General features: G+C 41.6%; 1 protein-coding gene across 2 annotated transcripts; it reads left to right on the top strand.

Annotated features, from left to right (window-relative positions):
• The first annotated feature begins 2,958 nt into the window (after nt 1-2,958).
• LOC134800930 (trypsin 3A1-like) lies at nt 2,959-15,660 on the top strand. Of its 2 annotated transcripts, XM_063773460.1 has the most exons (8): nt 2,959-3,115; nt 4,411-4,746; nt 8,389-8,623; nt 8,994-9,175; nt 9,642-9,739; nt 10,979-11,146; nt 15,000-15,115; nt 15,481-15,660. In XM_063773460.1, exons 1-8 carry the CDS (start codon nt 3,046-3,048, stop codon nt 15,593-15,595), a joined length of 1,320 nt encoding a protein of 439 aa, XP_063629530.1. In that variant the 5' UTR covers nt 2,959-3,045; the 3' UTR covers nt 15,596-15,660. The 2 variants fall into 2 exon arrangements, with proteins under 2 accessions (XP_063629530.1, XP_063629532.1); XM_063773462.1 differs by lacking the exon at nt 4,411-4,746 and having other exon boundaries at nt 2,977-3,115.
• The last annotated feature ends 1,850 nt before the right edge of the window (nt 15,661-17,510 follow it).

Here is a 17,510-nt window from a genome sequence, read left to right as displayed (position 1 = left end):
CTTTTTATTTTTCAGCCCTATGCCAATTTTTCGTAAATTTCAAATTTTAACTTGCGCAGTAGTAAAAAAAACCATGGCCAATTTTTTTTCTAGGCATGAGAAGAAATGACTCAACCTATCTGCCGTTTTAATTTGGCAAACGATGTACCAAACACCCTGTATACTCTTTGGGTCCAGTCTGGCGTGAGTGATCTTTAATTCCATAGCAGCAACATACTTAAAACAAAAACGCATCTCTACAATAAATTGTATTTGGAACTTTTTATTTCTTGAATTTGTTGAATAAGTACGATGGGACTTACGAGGCTAACTTAGAAAATCACACAGAATCTTGTGCAATCACATTTTGCTCAATCCACTCGTGCCTTAATACGTATGACGTAATGTTTAATATGACAGGGTTCTTAGTTATATAATGACTCCTCTGTGCATAGATGATATCCTGCGAGATAGAGCATATAAGATGGCTCGTTGGTTCCACTTATCGGTGCAGTTGTACTTATTAAGTTATTAGACAACGCGTACTTACACAAAAAAATTACAATGTAAGACTAAAACGAGCATTTTTGTGTTTTGACTAGATGTATATATTGTATATGTATGTAGGTACTTACATTCAAGGATTTTAATGTATGTACCACTTTGTACCTTGTCATAGTGACAATCAATATGAAAACCACTGATAACATTAATAATATTGTCACTATGTGACAAAATGCGGAGTGGCATTGAAATAAAATTTCTTGACCGTACCTGGCGTACCTACCTACATCAATGGTGCCTTTACATGCTTGATAATCTTTACATGCTTGATAAATCTTCAACTACGATAACTACTTACGTTAGAATGAGATGGATGTCGGCCTTGTCGAACATTCGAACGAAACTCTCTACAGAAGCTAGAGCATTTTGTCACTTTTCAGTACTTTGGAGACCAATTTCTCCCAGTAGGGTGAGTATGGCCAGCTAAAAAAATACGTGTCCGTTATTTTAGACTATATACTCTATAACATATATAAAAATTAATCAAATCGGAGCCGGACAGTTGGGTACCCTTCCTTGTAAGACTTATTATTGTTTTTTTTTATAATAATAAAAAAAGCTCTATATTGATAAGCTACTTAATTAGAATTATAACATTTTTGACAACACGCCGATCAGATTGGGTTGAGAGCGCGTCTTATATGCACTATTTAGTGGGAGGCAATCTACGACTGAGCAATGAAAATGAATTACTTTGAATGAACCAGGTGACCCATTTTTATTGCTTACGAGGGTAGTTTGATCGAATGTATTATAGAACTCGCTTCGCCTAATGATAACGATTGTGATATTATTGACGAATATTAATGTTTAATGTTGGTATTTATATTTTTAAGTCTATTTTTATGACAATAAAAGTATTTTATTTATAACGATGTATGATGTTTATTATTTCTAAATCCTACGTACCTTAAGTAAATAACTAGACCAGCGGTCGGCAACCTTTTAGCAGTCAAGGGCCACATTAGTAGATAACGTAGTTGACGCGGGCCGCGCTTATTAATACGTGCGGCCCGCGTCACGTTAATATTTGTGACTTTATCAGACATTGTCGTTTGTCAATAGGTATTAATTATCGAAAATAGACAAGGAGGCTCACGGGCCGCAAGCGATAGGTTCGCGGTCCGCGGGCCGCCTGTTGCCTAGAACTAGACTAACTGAGATCCCTCTCTATGTCATGTCGTCTAAACCTTTATGTACGAACGATTATAATTAATTGAATGCCAAAATTCCTAAATAAGGGCTTTTGAGTTAGATTAGGTTAGCTTTATACCATGGCTCGGCCCAGAGGGCCTACCGTTCCACGTTCGACGTGTTGCCTCTCTGTCGCCCTTGTAAATTCGTACGTAAGTGAGACAGAGAGGCAACACGTCGAATGTGGTTCGCGGTAGGCCTTCAGCGCCTAGAGACCGCGCGGCACTTAAACTTTAATCTCAAGAATTTGCATTACGAGCAGGGCTCGGAACCGGTATTTTAAAAAACTTCGAAATATACCAATATATTGACTTATTTTATAATCTTTACGTAGGGACTGAATCATGTATTTAGGTACCGACTTTGTGTTATAAGATTGTCCAATTAAAAATGAAATAATAAACCAAAGAAAGAAAAAGAACTTAATAATACCGGTATTTTTGTATGGAGCAAATACCGGTTTCCGACCCCTGATTACGAGTATTATTATGGGCCGGTACAGACAGACTGGAACTTGTATGGGAACTGCACGCCGACGTTGCAGTATGCGTGCAGTTCCCATACAAATTGCAGTTCGTCTGTATCGGCCCTAAGTGTTTATTATGAATGACGAATGTTAGTTCTTGAGTTTTCGACATTGGAGTTATATTACCTACATAGAACTACAATGTCGAAAACTCAAGAACTAATATTACTCTTACCAGTCTTACCTATACATTTAAGTTAGTGATCCAAAAGACTCGAGCCCTGTTATTAGCTCATTTTTTTTTGGGGTCGCATCATCTCTTGACGCCTAAAAGGCTAACAGCCTATTTTACTAATGAAATAAGAAAGACTTTTAGCCTTTCAGGCGTCAAGAGATGAGGCGAGTCAAGGCTCACAGGGCTCGAGTCTTTTGGATCACTAATTTAAGTACATATATCTATATACCGGTTGGATGCGGGTCGCTTCCAACCGGTACGAATGGAGGTCCAAGGGGGAGGCCTATGTTCAGCAGTGGACGTCTTATGGCTGAGATGATGATGATCTATATCCCTAGGTAAATTTCTGTAAGATTTTCCAACATTTATTTAACTAGCACGAGTGCACTGCGACGGGGCTCGCGCGCGAGAAAGATCATCCATCTTTATCCAACTGCGAGATACTGTCCCGGCGAGCTTATTTATATATTTTTACTTTTAGGTGTTCAAATCTAATACAATTTCAGCATTCGTACTCTATAAGGCCATAACTTTTTACGACTCTTTCAACACGGCTTGCCCAATATGTATTTACAATAGGTGTGATTTGGAAGGCAGCCGTTGTGAAATGATGAGATTATGTGGCTTGGTGTGTCTTTTATTCGTCTTTGGGAGTTTAGATGGCGCCGAGGAAAATTGTAAGTACATATATATATATTATCATTAATCACTGACACCTTGTTAACCACCAAAAATGTTAACTAAAAAACCGGGCAAGTGCGAGTCGGACTCGCGATCGAAGGGTTCCGTACCATAATGCAAAAAACCGGGCAAGTGCGAGTCGGACTCGCGCACGAAGGGTTCCGTACCATAATGCAAAAAAAAAAAACAAAAAAAAAAGCAAAAAAAAAACGGTCACCCATCCAAATACTGACCACTCCCGACGTTGCTTAACTTTGGTCAAAAATCACGTTTGTTGTATGGGAGCCCCATTTAAATCTTTATTTTATTCTGTTTTTAGTATTTGTTGTTATAGCGGCAACAGAAATACATCATCTGTGAAAATTTCAACTGTCTAGCTATCACGGTTCGTGAGATACAGCCTGGTGACAGACGGACGGACGGACGGACGGACGGACGGACAGCGAAGTCTTAGTAATAGGGTCCCGTTTTACCCTTTGGGTACGGAACCCTAAAAACGGCAAAAAAAAAACGGTCACCCATCCAAGTACTGACCCCGCCCAACGTTGCTTAACTTCGGTCAAAAATCACGTTTGTTGTATGGGAGCCCCACTTAAATGTTTATTTTATTCTGTTTTTAATTAGTATTTGTCACCCATCCAAGTACTGACCCCGCCCGACGTTGCTTTACTTCGGTAAAAAATCACGTTTCTTGTATGGGAGCCCCACTTAAATCTTTATTTTATTCTGTTTTTAGTATTTGTTGTTATAGCGGCAACAGAAATACATCATCTGTGAAAATTTCAATTGTCTAGCTATCACGGTTCGTGAGATACAGCCTGGTGACAGACGGACGGACGGACGGACGGGCGGACGGACGGACGAACGGACGAACGGACGGACAGCGGAGTCTTAGTAATAGGGTCCCGTTTTACCCTTTGGGTACGGAACCCTAAAAACAAGCCTATGATTACTAGTACATCTACACTACACTAACTAAGGCAGGCAGTCTTCACATTGGGTGCGGATTCGCACGACGCTCCGGTGTGTGAGCGAGCGAGACGTCGCTATATAGCCATCCCTCCTAATTTAACGTTAATAGAGTTAGACCAAGAAAAGTCTGCAGCGATTTTGATACCATACGCAGTGCAAGTGTAATTTTGGTCTAACTCTAGGTATGACGCGGAAATTGATGTCAATACCTAGAGTGCCAGATCGGTGGCTTGGTCTGAGTCTACTACTAATAAGAAGTAGTTTATAGTGACTATCTTTTACACAGCCCTAATAACGTTACCTTACCTTCCATAACCAGTTGAAGTTTCGGGCCCCATAACGGTTGCCGTCCCAGTCGATCTACGCCGACACCGACCAGACAACTCACAGCTACCGAATGACGCACAGCGCCCCATACCCGACGCACAGCGCCCTCAACCAGACGCACAGGGCCCCGAACCCGACGCACAGAGCCCTCAACCCGACGCACGGCGACCCAAACCCGACGCCCAGCGACCCAAACCCGACGCACAGCGCCCCAAATCCGACGCAAAGTCCGGGTTGAGGAGTCCGAAAATATCGTCGAAACCTCACAAGTCCAACTCGAAGCGTCACCAAGTTAACTTACAGCGTTACCAAAGTATATTGGCGCGGGGTACGTATTGTAATATTTGACGTATTTACAAAAAAAATATAAACACAATAAGTATAACTTTTTAACCGACTTCAATTTCATAGAAGGAGGAGGTTCTGTATTCGATTGTGGCTATTTTTTTTTCTATGTACGTTCACCGATTACTCCGACATCCGTAGTCCGATTTAAGTAATTCTTTTTTTGTTTGAAAGGAGCTACCTCCGAGTTGGTCCCATTTTAATTTGGTTCTTTTCTGATGATGGTATCCATGAGAAATTGAGGGAACTCCTCAATGTTTAAAGGCACATGCATGGTGTTTTGGGCGTTTTCTTAAGCAACTCGAGCATTTTCTCCCGAAAACCACAAATTTGATGAAGTAGACCTGATGATGATGATGATTATTTTGGTGATAATGATGATGATTTCTTTAAATGTAAGTATATGTTAAGCGATTACTCCGGCACCTGTGATCCGATTTGAGTAATTCTTTTTTTGTTTGGAAGAACTTACCTCCATGGTGTTTCCGTATTACCTATTTTTGGTTCTGGTCTGATGATGGAATCCATGAGGAATTGAGGGAACTCCTCAATTTTTAAAGGCACGTGTTAAGTGATTTCGGGGTTTTCTAAAGTAACTCGAGCATTTGCTTCCGAAAACCACCAATTTGATGTACTACAACTGTACCCTTACCACGTGTTTGACATTGACATATTCGCTAACGTCTTATGCATCTAAATGTAACTTTTTATGCATCTCCCTCACACTAAGGTTAGTACGAGCGAGATGCATAGGAAGTAAGTTACACACATGCTAGCGAATATATCAATGTCAAACTCGTGGTAAGCTGGTAAGGCTACTGATCGGGGGTTAGGGTTAGGAGTTAAGGGGTCAGGGATTAACGGGTCGGGGAATGGCGGTTGAAGGGTTGCTGGTTCAGGATCGAGGGGTTCCTGGATCAGGGGTTGATCTGCTGTGAGGTTGAGTGATCGGGGGGCTGAGGGATTGGGTCAGTGGCGGGGCGGGCGGATGGATTTAGTTGACAGGAATTATAATTTCCCAGACGGACTCGAGAAAATTCCAGATTACATATTTACTAAAGTACACGAATTTTAAACATGATCTTGTTTTTCATTCATGCGTCGCGCTCTTAACAATGCGTTAAAACTAAAAATGGTAAAATAAAAACTTTTTACAAAAAAAATGAAACCGACTTCAAAAAGGATGAAATAAAATATTATCCTTTTTTATGTCTATGCGTTACCAACTGATATGTTTGAAGTCGGGGCCAAGCCAAGTAGTAACAATACCAGTCAAAAATAATCAGCTTTATGGCTATAAATCCCATTAGAACTGTACTAATAACTATTATAAATGTGTAAAGAATTCTGTCTGCCTCTTTGTCGCCTTTTCATGGCTAAACAACTGAACCGCTGTAGGTGAAATTTGGCAAGAAGGTATATTCCTAGAATTGTTTTATATTTTGAAATGTAGTCCTCTGGATAAGGGACGGGAAATAACTCAGTCCCAATCCCACACTTGCGTGCTATAGACTGTTCGAGCATTAGTAAGAAATGCTCTTTAAAAAATACGACGGCAAAAAAATGCATTTATGTTTACACTAATGTGCCGACAAATATGGTACGGACTCCTTTGTAATAAGGCGAAAAGTGTAAACATATTTTCAACGTCGACTGTACCTACAGAAAGTACGTTCATTGTAGTCGTGTAAAGCAATCCAACGTAGGTAAATCCTTATCGAATCGCACCAAAGTCATGGTATGCTTCAAAATTTGGCTTGGCACCGACTTCAAACATATCAGTTGGTAACGCATAGACATAAAAAAGGATAATATCTTATTTCATCCTTTTTGAAGTCGGTTTCATTTTTTTTGTAAAAAGTTTTTATGGCATACCTATATATATAATTATTATAGGTAAGTAACCAGTCGTTACCCATAAAATTATTCCTTACTTATACAATATTTTAAGCTAGACAGGTAACAAATAGGTATTTAGGGTACCTACATATGTTGCGTTATCCATTGGAATGTATTTAAAAACAATTATAGGTACTTAAATAGGTAGGTATATCTAGAGTAGAGCTATGTACAATGTACTAGTGCACTAAAAGGAATTCCATCATAAGCGTCAAATTTCTTTGAATTGTAATTTGTAACATTTAACACTTGTGACACAGCAAAGTCGGAGCAGAGATGGAATCAATGAATTCTATTAACCCCTAGGGCGTGCCTTAGCAGGCCGTTCATCATCATCATCATCATCATAGGCCTTTTCGTCTATAGCAGACGATTTATGGTGTAACACCGGAGAAACACCGTTTTTGGTGGCTGAATAGACCGATGCGAAACCGACAAGAGAAGTTTGCGGAAACCGGTACTGAGACACCTTGTCGTCGTCTTTGCCTCTTGTCAGCGAGTGCGGCGAACCAGGTCTCGTCACAAAACTTGCGACCCTCCACAACACGTTTGCGCCATTCCGTCCGCTGCTCTGCGAGCCTCTCCCAGTCTCGGTGGTCGATATGGAAGGCAATCATGTCCCTCTTTGCGCAATCTTTAAAGCGAAGCAATGGCCTCCCAACGTTCCGTTTTGCATTCGCAACCGCACCAAGAAGAACACGACGAGGTAGTCGAGAGGGTTCCATCCTGTGCACATGCCCTAGCCAACGCAAACTGTGCAATTTCTAGAACCCTTTCGTTTGTCACCTTCATGTCTTGCCATGATATTCCTAGGATCTTACGAAGGCAACGCATGTAGAAAGAGTTAATACGACGTTATATTTTTGAATACGTCGTCCAGGTTTCAGCTCCGTACAAGAGTATGCTTAATATAGAAGCCTGAAAACTAACATTTTTGTCTTTGTTGTGAGATGCTTGTTTTGCCATACTCGAGTACTAAGCCTCCCGAACGTGGTCGCCGCTTTGCCGATACGTATGTCGACCTCCGCATCAAGCGAGAGGTTGTTCGTTACGGTCGACCCTCGGTAGCAAAATCTGTCAACTACCTCTAACAGCGTGCCATTCAGTGAGATAGCTGGTGCCACAGAAGTACCTTGTGCTAGCACAACGGTCTTCCTCGTGTTAATGGACATAGTAAACAGGGAACACGCCTGTGAGAATTGACTCACCATTGACTGAAGCTCGCGTTCAGAGTTAGCAACGAAGGCTGCGTCGTCGGCATATAGGAGGCTGTCAACGAAAAGATCCTCGCGGTTTCTTTTGGACTTGAGGAGAGAGATGTTAAATATCTTTCCGTCGGCCCTCGTGTGCAGATGGATACCCTGTTGGTTATCGCCGAAAGCGGTACGTAAAATAAGCGAGAAGTATATATACCAAACAGGGTAGGAGCCAAGACGCAGCCCTGCCGCACTCCTCTGGAAACAGCAAACGGCTCTGATGACTTGCCATTAGAGACTACTGTGCCTTTCATATTATCGTAGAAGGATGCCACTAGCCTCAGAAGCTTAGGTGGACACCCAATGCTCTCGAGCGCTGTGTACAAGCCCTCCCGGCTGACCATGTCGAAGGCCTTGTTAAGGTCAACGAAAGCCATAACCAAGGGGGTCTTTTGTTCACGACACTTCTCCTGTATCTGGCGAAGTGTGAAAATCATGTCTTGACTCAAAGTTTATTTTACTAAACACAGATCACCCTTCACGCGACAACATCCGCCGTCGCCCACCCAAGAAGGACGCCGGCCGCATCCGGAACGCCTACGACGTGAAGTATGAAGTCGACCACCAGTACGTCCGCAGCGGAAACCTGACGGACACTCTGAACTACCCGTACATGGCGGCCGTGATGATCAACGGGAGGTTGTGGTGCGCGGGGGCCATCGTCGATGTCGGCTGGGTGCTCACGGCGGCACATTGTCTTAACTAGTAAGCTTTGACTTAGAAAGATCCCACATTAACGTCCCTATCCCTCTTAGCAGCAAGATTACAATCACATTGCAATTTACTCATGTACCTATTTTCTCATATGTTCATTCACTCACAAACTTAATGATTCTCTCACCTCTCGATCACATAATCACCTACCATTGATTATGTCACTCACTCATGGTCAGCAGATTTACAGCTTGGCAAAAAAGAGTAGAATTAAAAAGTGGCAACACTGTAGTGACTATAGTGTCGTCCCGTTTTCTTATATAAATTGGTTTGAAAGGGACGACACTACAGTGTTGCCACTTTTTAATTTGTACTCTTTTTTGCCAAGCTGTACTTGCCTAAATCCTCCGAACAATCTCAGTGTGTTATCAGTGCTCTCCGTGAAGCAACTGAACCGCTACGTGAAGGTCCGCGTCGGCAGCGTGAAGCCTCACGAGGGCGGGGAACTGGTCGATGTCACTGGTGCCGTGAGGCATCCCAAGTATGAGGAGGAGCCGGTGCCACATGCTGACGTGGCGCTGTTGAAGCTACAGGACAACCTTCGTAAGCATGTGCTCTGTAACACATTACCTGCGGTTGGCGGCGTCCTATATCTTTCTTACTTACTTCGCGTGTAGCAAGATTACGGCTCGGTCACGACATTGAGCATAGGTTGGAGCGAGACACAGCGATCGGACCTTTCGTTCCCACCTATGGTTGTCGCTGCCGCCGTCGCCAGTCGCGCAAAGGATGGCTCACGTTAGACCGGGCCGTGTCCGGGACGGAGCTGCCGGGGCTTACTTTTCTATGACATAACAGGTGATCACGTGATGCTTTCCATAGAAAACGATGCGCCGGAAGCTCCGGCCCGGACACGGCCCCGTCTAACGTGAGTCATCCTTAATGTCGTGGCCGAGCCGATGCAGGATAATTTACACACAATCAAATAATGGGTCATTATTTGATTTGGTGTAAATTGGCAAGTCCACGGTAAAAAATTAAAAAAGGTTAACAACTTGAAATGTTTCAGAATTCTCGAAATACATAAACTTGATTCGTATATATGATGGGACCCGCGAGCCGTTTGCGCAGAGCTTCATCACCGTGGCAGGATGGGGGGCCACCTCAGTGAGTTTAAACTACCTACCTATTAACTATGTACCTACCTACTTTTACCTATTGGGTATCTTATTGCAAACTCATAGTACAGTCCACTGAAAGTCAGTTTAGAGCAGCCATACTCAACCTTTATTTAATGAGGCCCTCAAAAACGGTTGCCTTATTATAGCTCCGGGCCGCAAGATGAATTTATCGGATTGTCAAAGTAAATAATGTAGCCACTGTAAATTTACTGCCATCTTTCGATAGAAGATTGAAACTGTTAGAACGCCATTTGACTCTGATCCTTATTCTTTCACTGATATGTGTTAATTTGTTAAATATTGAAATTAACGCCATCTACTCGACTGTAGGCCAAAGTATATGGCGCCATCGCTCGAAAAGATTGCACCATACCTTTGGCCTACTCTCGAGTAGATGGCGTTTATTTTAATATTAAACAAGTTAACACATATCAATGAAAATTTAATGATCAAAGTAAAATGGCGTTCTAACAGTTTTAATCTTCTGTCGAAAGATGGCAGTAAATGTACTGTAGCTACATAATTTACCATGACAATAACTCTCTATTTCAAATTCTCATGTCATATCTATACCAGGCGGCTTAGCACGGTCGCGTTTTTATCCCTTGTCACCATGCCTGTCACGTTCTAACAAGTATGTAAGTGCGAAAGGGACGCGCATAGTGATAGACGATAAAAATGGAACCGTGCTGCGCCCACAGGTTCACTTGGCAGGCCACCTAAAAACCCCGCGGGCCGCATTGAGTATCGCTGGTTTAGTATTGTTTGAAAAGATTAACAAGTTTTGGAAAACAAAGAGGGGTGGATGCGAATCCATAGAGTGCCTAGTGTACAGCTAAAAGCCAAAATGACTCGATCACGAGACAAATTATATGAGGTGGACGGGTGGGATGAAGAAAGCCGTCGAAATGTCGACACGTAAGATCACGGTCAGTCTTTTGGTTTTCCCCGATGCCTTGTCCTTTGGTCGCCTACTGCCGATACACTGTGAAATACATACGGTGAAAGCCAAGAATTCGTTACCGTATTAAATTTGGCAATTTAAAATGATAAGTTTACTATACTATATAATCTTGAATCTTGTATAATGTATAAACAGCAACACACTTAACTGTCCATCGATGGAAGTTATGCTTTTTGTAATAAGGTTTACCGATGGGCAGTTAACAGTGGGCGATGGTATTGTACCTATATATGTTTATTCCAAGAAGTGTTTCAACACCAGGGTTCAGAAACAGCGTTCCGCGAGCAGTCATCCAACATGCTCGTGGCCAGGCTGAAGGTCCGCACTCGCCATTACTGCGAGGATGCCTACCAGCTGGTGAACGGCTTCCAGTTCGGTGATGACATGTTCTGCGCGTCTCTGAGGAACGGGACCAGGGATGCTTGTCTGGTAATCTTAAAACATATTTGTGGACGAAGCCATCGTACATCTGTCATACATTTTTTTTATCAGAGTAATTTCATACTAGGTTTGCGAAGTAGTAGGAGTGAACACCCGTTCTTCTCTCCAACGTCCACTGTCTTCCAATATCTCTTAGTATAAGGCCTGAGTGGACGCTCGAAGCGGAGCGTTCAGCGGGGCGTGCAGCGTGGCCGCTCCTATACGTTTGCATTTGTTTAACATGCACGCCGCACGCCCCGCCACGCTGCACGCTCAACTCGAGCGTCCACTCAGGCCTTACACTTAGTGATGTTGTCATTGGAATAGTATGTGATAGCATAGAGAAAAAAATACATAGATTGCTCACTCCATACATGAATACATCAGTTTTGGTACCAAAAAGACTATTATTTTCATAGTCGAGTAGCAGAATTATCAGTACCTACTGCTACATCTATTGTCAAGTAGCAGTGCTGTACTCATAATTCCACTACTCGATGCTAGATGTCGACTAAGAAAATAATAGTGTTTTTGGTACCAAAACTGATGTATGGGGTGAGCACTCTTGTCTTACTATATTTCTCTATGGTGATAGTTCGTTAACTATTACCAAATCGTTACATGAATACCGTTCAAGAGATGAGTCCTAGTCCGATCCGAGGCCTGACACTGGTCTGTAAGTAAAAAGCAAATCTGAAAGAGGACTGACCGCTATTTCGTATTGCCGAATATAAGCAAGTTAATGTTTTTTCTGCCCTCCGGCCAGAACGCACCAACTTTCGGCCCGCTGCGCTAAACATGGCTAAACGAAGTGGCCGCTTTTCGGCCCGTCGAACAGAAAAATACCCCGGTCAGTAAATAAGAAAAACTCCGATCACATGTTTGTCGACCGAGGCGAAGCCGAGCTACCTGTGATCTGAGACATTTCTTACTTTACTGCCCGCTAAAAGGGCTTGAAACGTCTATATGCAGGGCCGGATTAAGCATGTCGGGGCCCCTAGGCAGTGCGAGGCTCGGGCCCCCTACAGTCAATTCTGCACACAGCATATTCAGTACAGGGAAATAAGTTTGCGTTTTTAATTTCAATCTTCAGGCGTCGGACGAGCCGATCCAAATAGAACGATGTCTTTTTCGCTCTTATTGCGTGGACGTAAAGCTTTATTCTATCGGTTTTTGCCGATTCCGCGTCGCGTCAAGTGTGGGGCGAGCCTCTAGGCTTAAGGCCAATTCCCAGTGGAATACCAAAGATGTGAGCTTCAGCGTCACTTTCCTATCTAAGTACCTCTAATGGCAAATTTTAAGCGAGGCTAAAAGCTAAGCTCAACTGTTGCCGTAAAATTTATTTTTTCAATAAGTTAATATTTTGCGAGCCTGAACAGCGATTGTCCGACCATACGACCAAACGCCGAGCCACATGATTAGAATCAACCTAATAATAAAGAATTTTCATATGTTTAAATTACTAGAGTTAGACCAAGATAAGTCTGCAACAATTTTGATAGCACTCGCAGTGCAAGTGTTATTTTAAACGTTAAAACTTCTATGAAATGATGACGTATAAATAACACTTGCACTGCGTATGCTATCAAAATCATTGCAGACTTTTCTTGGTCTAACTCTACTCATTCACCAGTCAAGCTAACATGTAGATACAGCCGATACAGGGTCAACTAAAGAACCAAAATATAAACGCGAGCGCAGCGAGCGCGAATTTTTTTGTTAACCCTTCAGTTAGCGAGTTAGAGAAGGATAGCATACCATAAGAAACACAAAAACACTTGGTATAAAATTTGTTGGTGAGGACCATTGATTCGGGAGCGACCGCCTAGTCCGAGGTCAGTCTCGTTTATTAAGAGGTTGTTTTGTAAAAGAAATTATATCTTAGGTCCCTTTTATTGATTTAATCTTAAAGATAAAAGTCTTCCTTTGATAATTAAATAGCAATTACCTCCAATAATCAATTAGTTTTATGGTGGCAGTCATTTTTAACAAGGAAGCTGGAAAACTGTCATTCTTCCGGAGTATGATTAGGTCTGGCCAAATGTATAAACATTAGAATAATTTAATTGCTATATTCAAATAGCCTATATAACTCTGATTCTAACAATATGTGACTTAATATACTTTCAAACATAGAAAAGCTTAAAAATTTTAAAATTTTCTTAATCTGCGCTGACCACCCACCGGGGCCCCGCCACTTGACTACTTTTCGCGTTTTCGCTGGCGCCACTTGAAGGGTTAACAATATCGCAAATTGTGAAAGCGTGTTAAAAGGCCGGGTATCGATCTTCATTTGGGCCTGAAGTGCCCCAGTGAGGCGAGCTTTCATGCGAAGTCAAAGCCGTGCTTCATCAGGCTTCAGGATAAATAGTTGAGCACAGACACGAACCAGCAATGTCCATTGTATTAAAAAACGAGACCGCAGGCCGAGCTTGGCGCTACGAGGCCAAAGGCTAAGCTGAAGTAGAGGAGATGTGGAACACAAATCAATGGTAAATTGAGGTAAAAAGTGAGGCTGAAGGTCGAGCATTCCTATGAAAAACTGGGGACAGTTTTGTCTACTTTCTTTTTCTTTGTTTTAATCAATAGTCCTCGTGATTCAGAGTCGAAATAACCCAAAAGTTGTTGGTTGTTCGAAAAAAAGTGAACCTTTTTTCCCGAAAACTCCTATTATTACAACTTTACAACAGGTACGCACAATACGCCCCGTAAACTGTAACGTATTGCTTCAATTTGATTACAGTAGGTATTTCATTAATTTAAATGGGTCGATAAAAACAATAACAAAGCATATAAATTTTTATAATAATAAAAAAATTACGCATGAATTTTGACCCTATGGAACAAAATATTATTTGGTGCGCGCTGAGCCGCCGGGGCCCCCTGGCCGAGGCGGGGCCCCTAGGCAGTTACCTACTTTGACTTAGGGTTAATCCGGCCCTGTCTATATGTACCTACTTTATACAGTGCATACACATTACACGCGACGTTAATCAGTTTAAATGTATTACTAGTAGTTCGCCCCGAACTAAGAACTCGCGGTTCGCCAAAAAGATCAATTGTTTGCAGTGCTAATTAGTGCGAGATGGGCATTTCGTGATTGATTCCTGATTCCACGATTACTTGAAATTACTTTTTAATCTGATTACCGATTCCCAGATTACTTGTTACAATTTCTCGAATATTACAATTACTAGTAATGACATAGTGCATGGCCGCCATTTGGTAATCCAGAATGGTCATCATTTTCGAAATCTGCGCCCCCCAAAACCTATAAAACGACATCCATGACGACTTTTATGACAGTGCATGGTCGCCATCTTGGATTCCAAAATAGTCATAATTATCGAAAAAAAAACAATATTATAAATGTGTAAACCGAGCACTTTCATTTGATACCAAACTCGACCATACTTTCTTGCAATTAAAATGACCAGAATAGCAAGACCCCTCACAAATGGCTTTTTAGCATTTTAAGCTCTTCTAGCTCAATAACCTATTGTTCGAGCCAGCTCAAAATTTAATGACTAAAATATAATGCCCTCGACTATACGTTCACCCGATTTCATTTAAATTAGAACAAATTTACTTAAGTTGTTGAGTATCAAACTATCCTCTGATAGTTCAGCTTAAAAACATCGAAATGACGGGACGTGCCCCTAGCCAGCCGTGTGTTCAAAGTCGAATGTAAGAACTTCACTTCGCTTCACTCGCTCGTTCGATAAGAACTGACTATACATATATGATCACGCGCCATGTTTCGGAATTTTACTGAAACTATTACTATACTGAACTGTCACTCTATACAATTAGAATAACAGCGCCCTCTAAACAATAATCAGTAATTACCATTTGTTGCTAGTTTGATGCAGGCGCCCCGGCGGTACAACACAACGCTCTTATGGGCATCATGAGCTTTGGACCTGAGCGCTGTGGAGGCATGCAGCCTGCGGTCTTCATCAGGGCTTTATACTTCAGGTATTGGCTTAAACTTTCCAGCAGTTCAACACATATTGGCGTCATAAGCTTCACACACTCACATATAAAGCGGTGAAACACATGCAGGGTAGGTACTGATACTTCAGTATTATATTGACTGCATCGATTCCAACAGGTCAACACCGTGCTCTGATGGGCATTTTGAGATTTTTGAGCTTCAACTCCGAGTGCTGTAAGAGCGGGGCCACACTGGCGATTTGCGAGTGAGTTGAAAGCGAGGCAAGCGTGCCGCGAGATCGTTGCGCGCTCGCGTCACTTTCAACTCGCTCGCAAATCGCCAGTGTGGCCCCGCTCTTAAGTAGGTACTAGCTGGTGCGGTGAAAGTTTATTTTTTATTTTTCCAGGGATTTCGTGAAATACACCATAGTACAGTACAAGTCGACCAGCGACATCATCGACGCCATGAAGGAAGCGGAAAGCGCTCCGATTCCGCCCGTAATGGACATTCCAAGGACATAGCGTACTTTCCTTTGAATGTTATATGGGACATTGAAATAATAAACCGGATTGGAGTTTACTGTGGAGTCGAAAGATATTTTTTTCTTGGTACAATCGCCAATATATCAGGGGGCCTGGCCAAGATGCCAATCGTTTGCGCCGTAGCGAACGAAACGGTAATATCTCTCTATCACACTTCCACAAGTTTAATACTAAAGTGCGACAGAGAGACATTAAGCGTTTCGTTCGCTACGGCTATTAGGCCCTCCGAGTATCCAAGGTGCTCAAAATATCTGAGCGTGCACTTTAATGTCTTGATAATACACGCTTTGTTCAGATATTTATGAACACCTCGGCCGCTCCGATATATCTGATGGCGACTGTACCGTAGCCTAAACTGCGACAAACAAATTGGTATTTATGATAAAAAAAATAATTTCCAAATCCATACTAGTTTACTTTCTTGTACAGTCAGCAGCTTGTAAATCTTAGCTTGTACAGTCAGCAGCAGAAGTTGCTATGCGCGCGAGGTTTTCAAAATTACCTTGACATGCTCTTATACTCTTGATAATATATAAAGTCGCGTCAAGATAATTTTGAGCACCTGGCCCGCTTAGCAACTTCTGCTGCTGACTGTATGTGTATACTTTACGTTTACTTTCTGTTCAGTATGGATGGTACAGTCACCAGCAATAATATGTTACACAACGAAGGCCGCAAAAATATGTGACGCCCTCTTATTGCACTACAAATAAGATCGTGTCAGATATTTTTGCGGCCTTCGTTGTGTAACATATTATTGCTGGTGACTGTACAGTACAACCTTTGATCGGGTCAGCAACCGAAATTAAATTCTAAATTAAAAATGTAAAGGTCGAATTTGGCTGGCTAATTTATATCCTGGGACTCAAGGAGTTAGTCCTAGATTTTATACAAAAAGGCTAAGATATGAGGAAAAATAAAACACAATTCACAAGCAATGGAATGTTTATAAATTGCAATGATAAAGTTATTACAATATCAATATGTAAGTACATGCCTGCCTCGTGCAGCGTTGTTTTCGCGTACCTCGGTTAGTAACTGTCCCTCATAGTCAACATTATTGAAGTAGTAAAATATTTTTTTATTGATATCAATAAAATTGATGATGCAAGTAAGTAATTTATATTGAAATCCGAGCCAGCAAAGGATTCCATAATTAAACCACGAGTGTATCAAGCAGTTAGTAGAATCCTAAGCGTAGCGAGGGCTTCCCAGCACGATATGCAAAGATTATTTCGAGCAGATTGCATTTTTCTGCAAATAAAACTAAAAGGTTTATAGGTAGACAATAAATTGTTCTATGAGGGATTTTACGCCTTTCCCGACACAATATATACATTTTTATCATAATATATAACTCTCAGGGGTTATTCGTTGGGGTCACAACCGTACTATTAATAGGAACAAACAAATATAGGCCTCAGGGTAGATACATTAATAATATATTCATGAGTTATTTTGATTTACAAACAGCATGGTGGAAAATACTGGTTTTTACAAATATTGGAGATAAAATTATTTTGTACTAGTATTTAGACGAAAATATCGTCATATTTTGAAATTCATGCACAGTAATGTTTGAAAAACCTTTTATAATAGCTATATCACACTAGAAATAGACAAAAAAAAGTATCATTGCCAGGCGAGATGACTATGCAATGAGGAGAGAACAGTAGATCCCGAAGGAGTTAATAATATAATTTGAAACATACTTTAATTATTTGACTACAAACAAATACACTCAAGAGCCAAGAAATTAGGTCATTTGGAATAGAAGTTGCAAACACAATGACCGATTTTGATAGCTCTTCAGTGTATATTGGGCATACATTTAAACATTCAAAACGCGCCACAACGCTGCGACTTGCGAGGCTTCCCATAAGGTACGTCCACA

This window comes from Cydia splendana, chromosome 20, assembly GCF_910591565.1.
Source record: "Cydia splendana chromosome 20, ilCydSple1.2, whole genome shotgun sequence".
Taxonomy (NCBI): Eukaryota; Metazoa; Arthropoda; class Insecta; order Lepidoptera; family Tortricidae; genus Cydia; species Cydia splendana.
Note: the sequence above shows the minus strand (reverse complement) of the source record. Positions and strands in the feature narration are given on the sequence as shown.

What these genes read in the sequence shown, in the direction of transcription:
- LOC134800930 (XM_063773460.1), top strand. Translation starts at nt 3,046, where the DNA reads ATGATGAGATTATGTGGCTTGGTGTGTCTTTTATTCGTCTTTGGGAGT. An exon ending in AGATGGCGCCGAGGAAAATT is followed by an intron (nt 3,116 to 4,410) that starts GTAAGTACATAT and finishes TTCCATAACCAG; the next exon opens with TTGAAGTTTCGGGCCCCATA. An exon ending in GAAGCTACAGGACAACCTTC is followed by an intron (nt 9,176 to 9,641) that starts GTAAGCATGTGC and finishes GAAATGTTTCAG; the next exon opens with AATTCTCGAAATACATAAAC.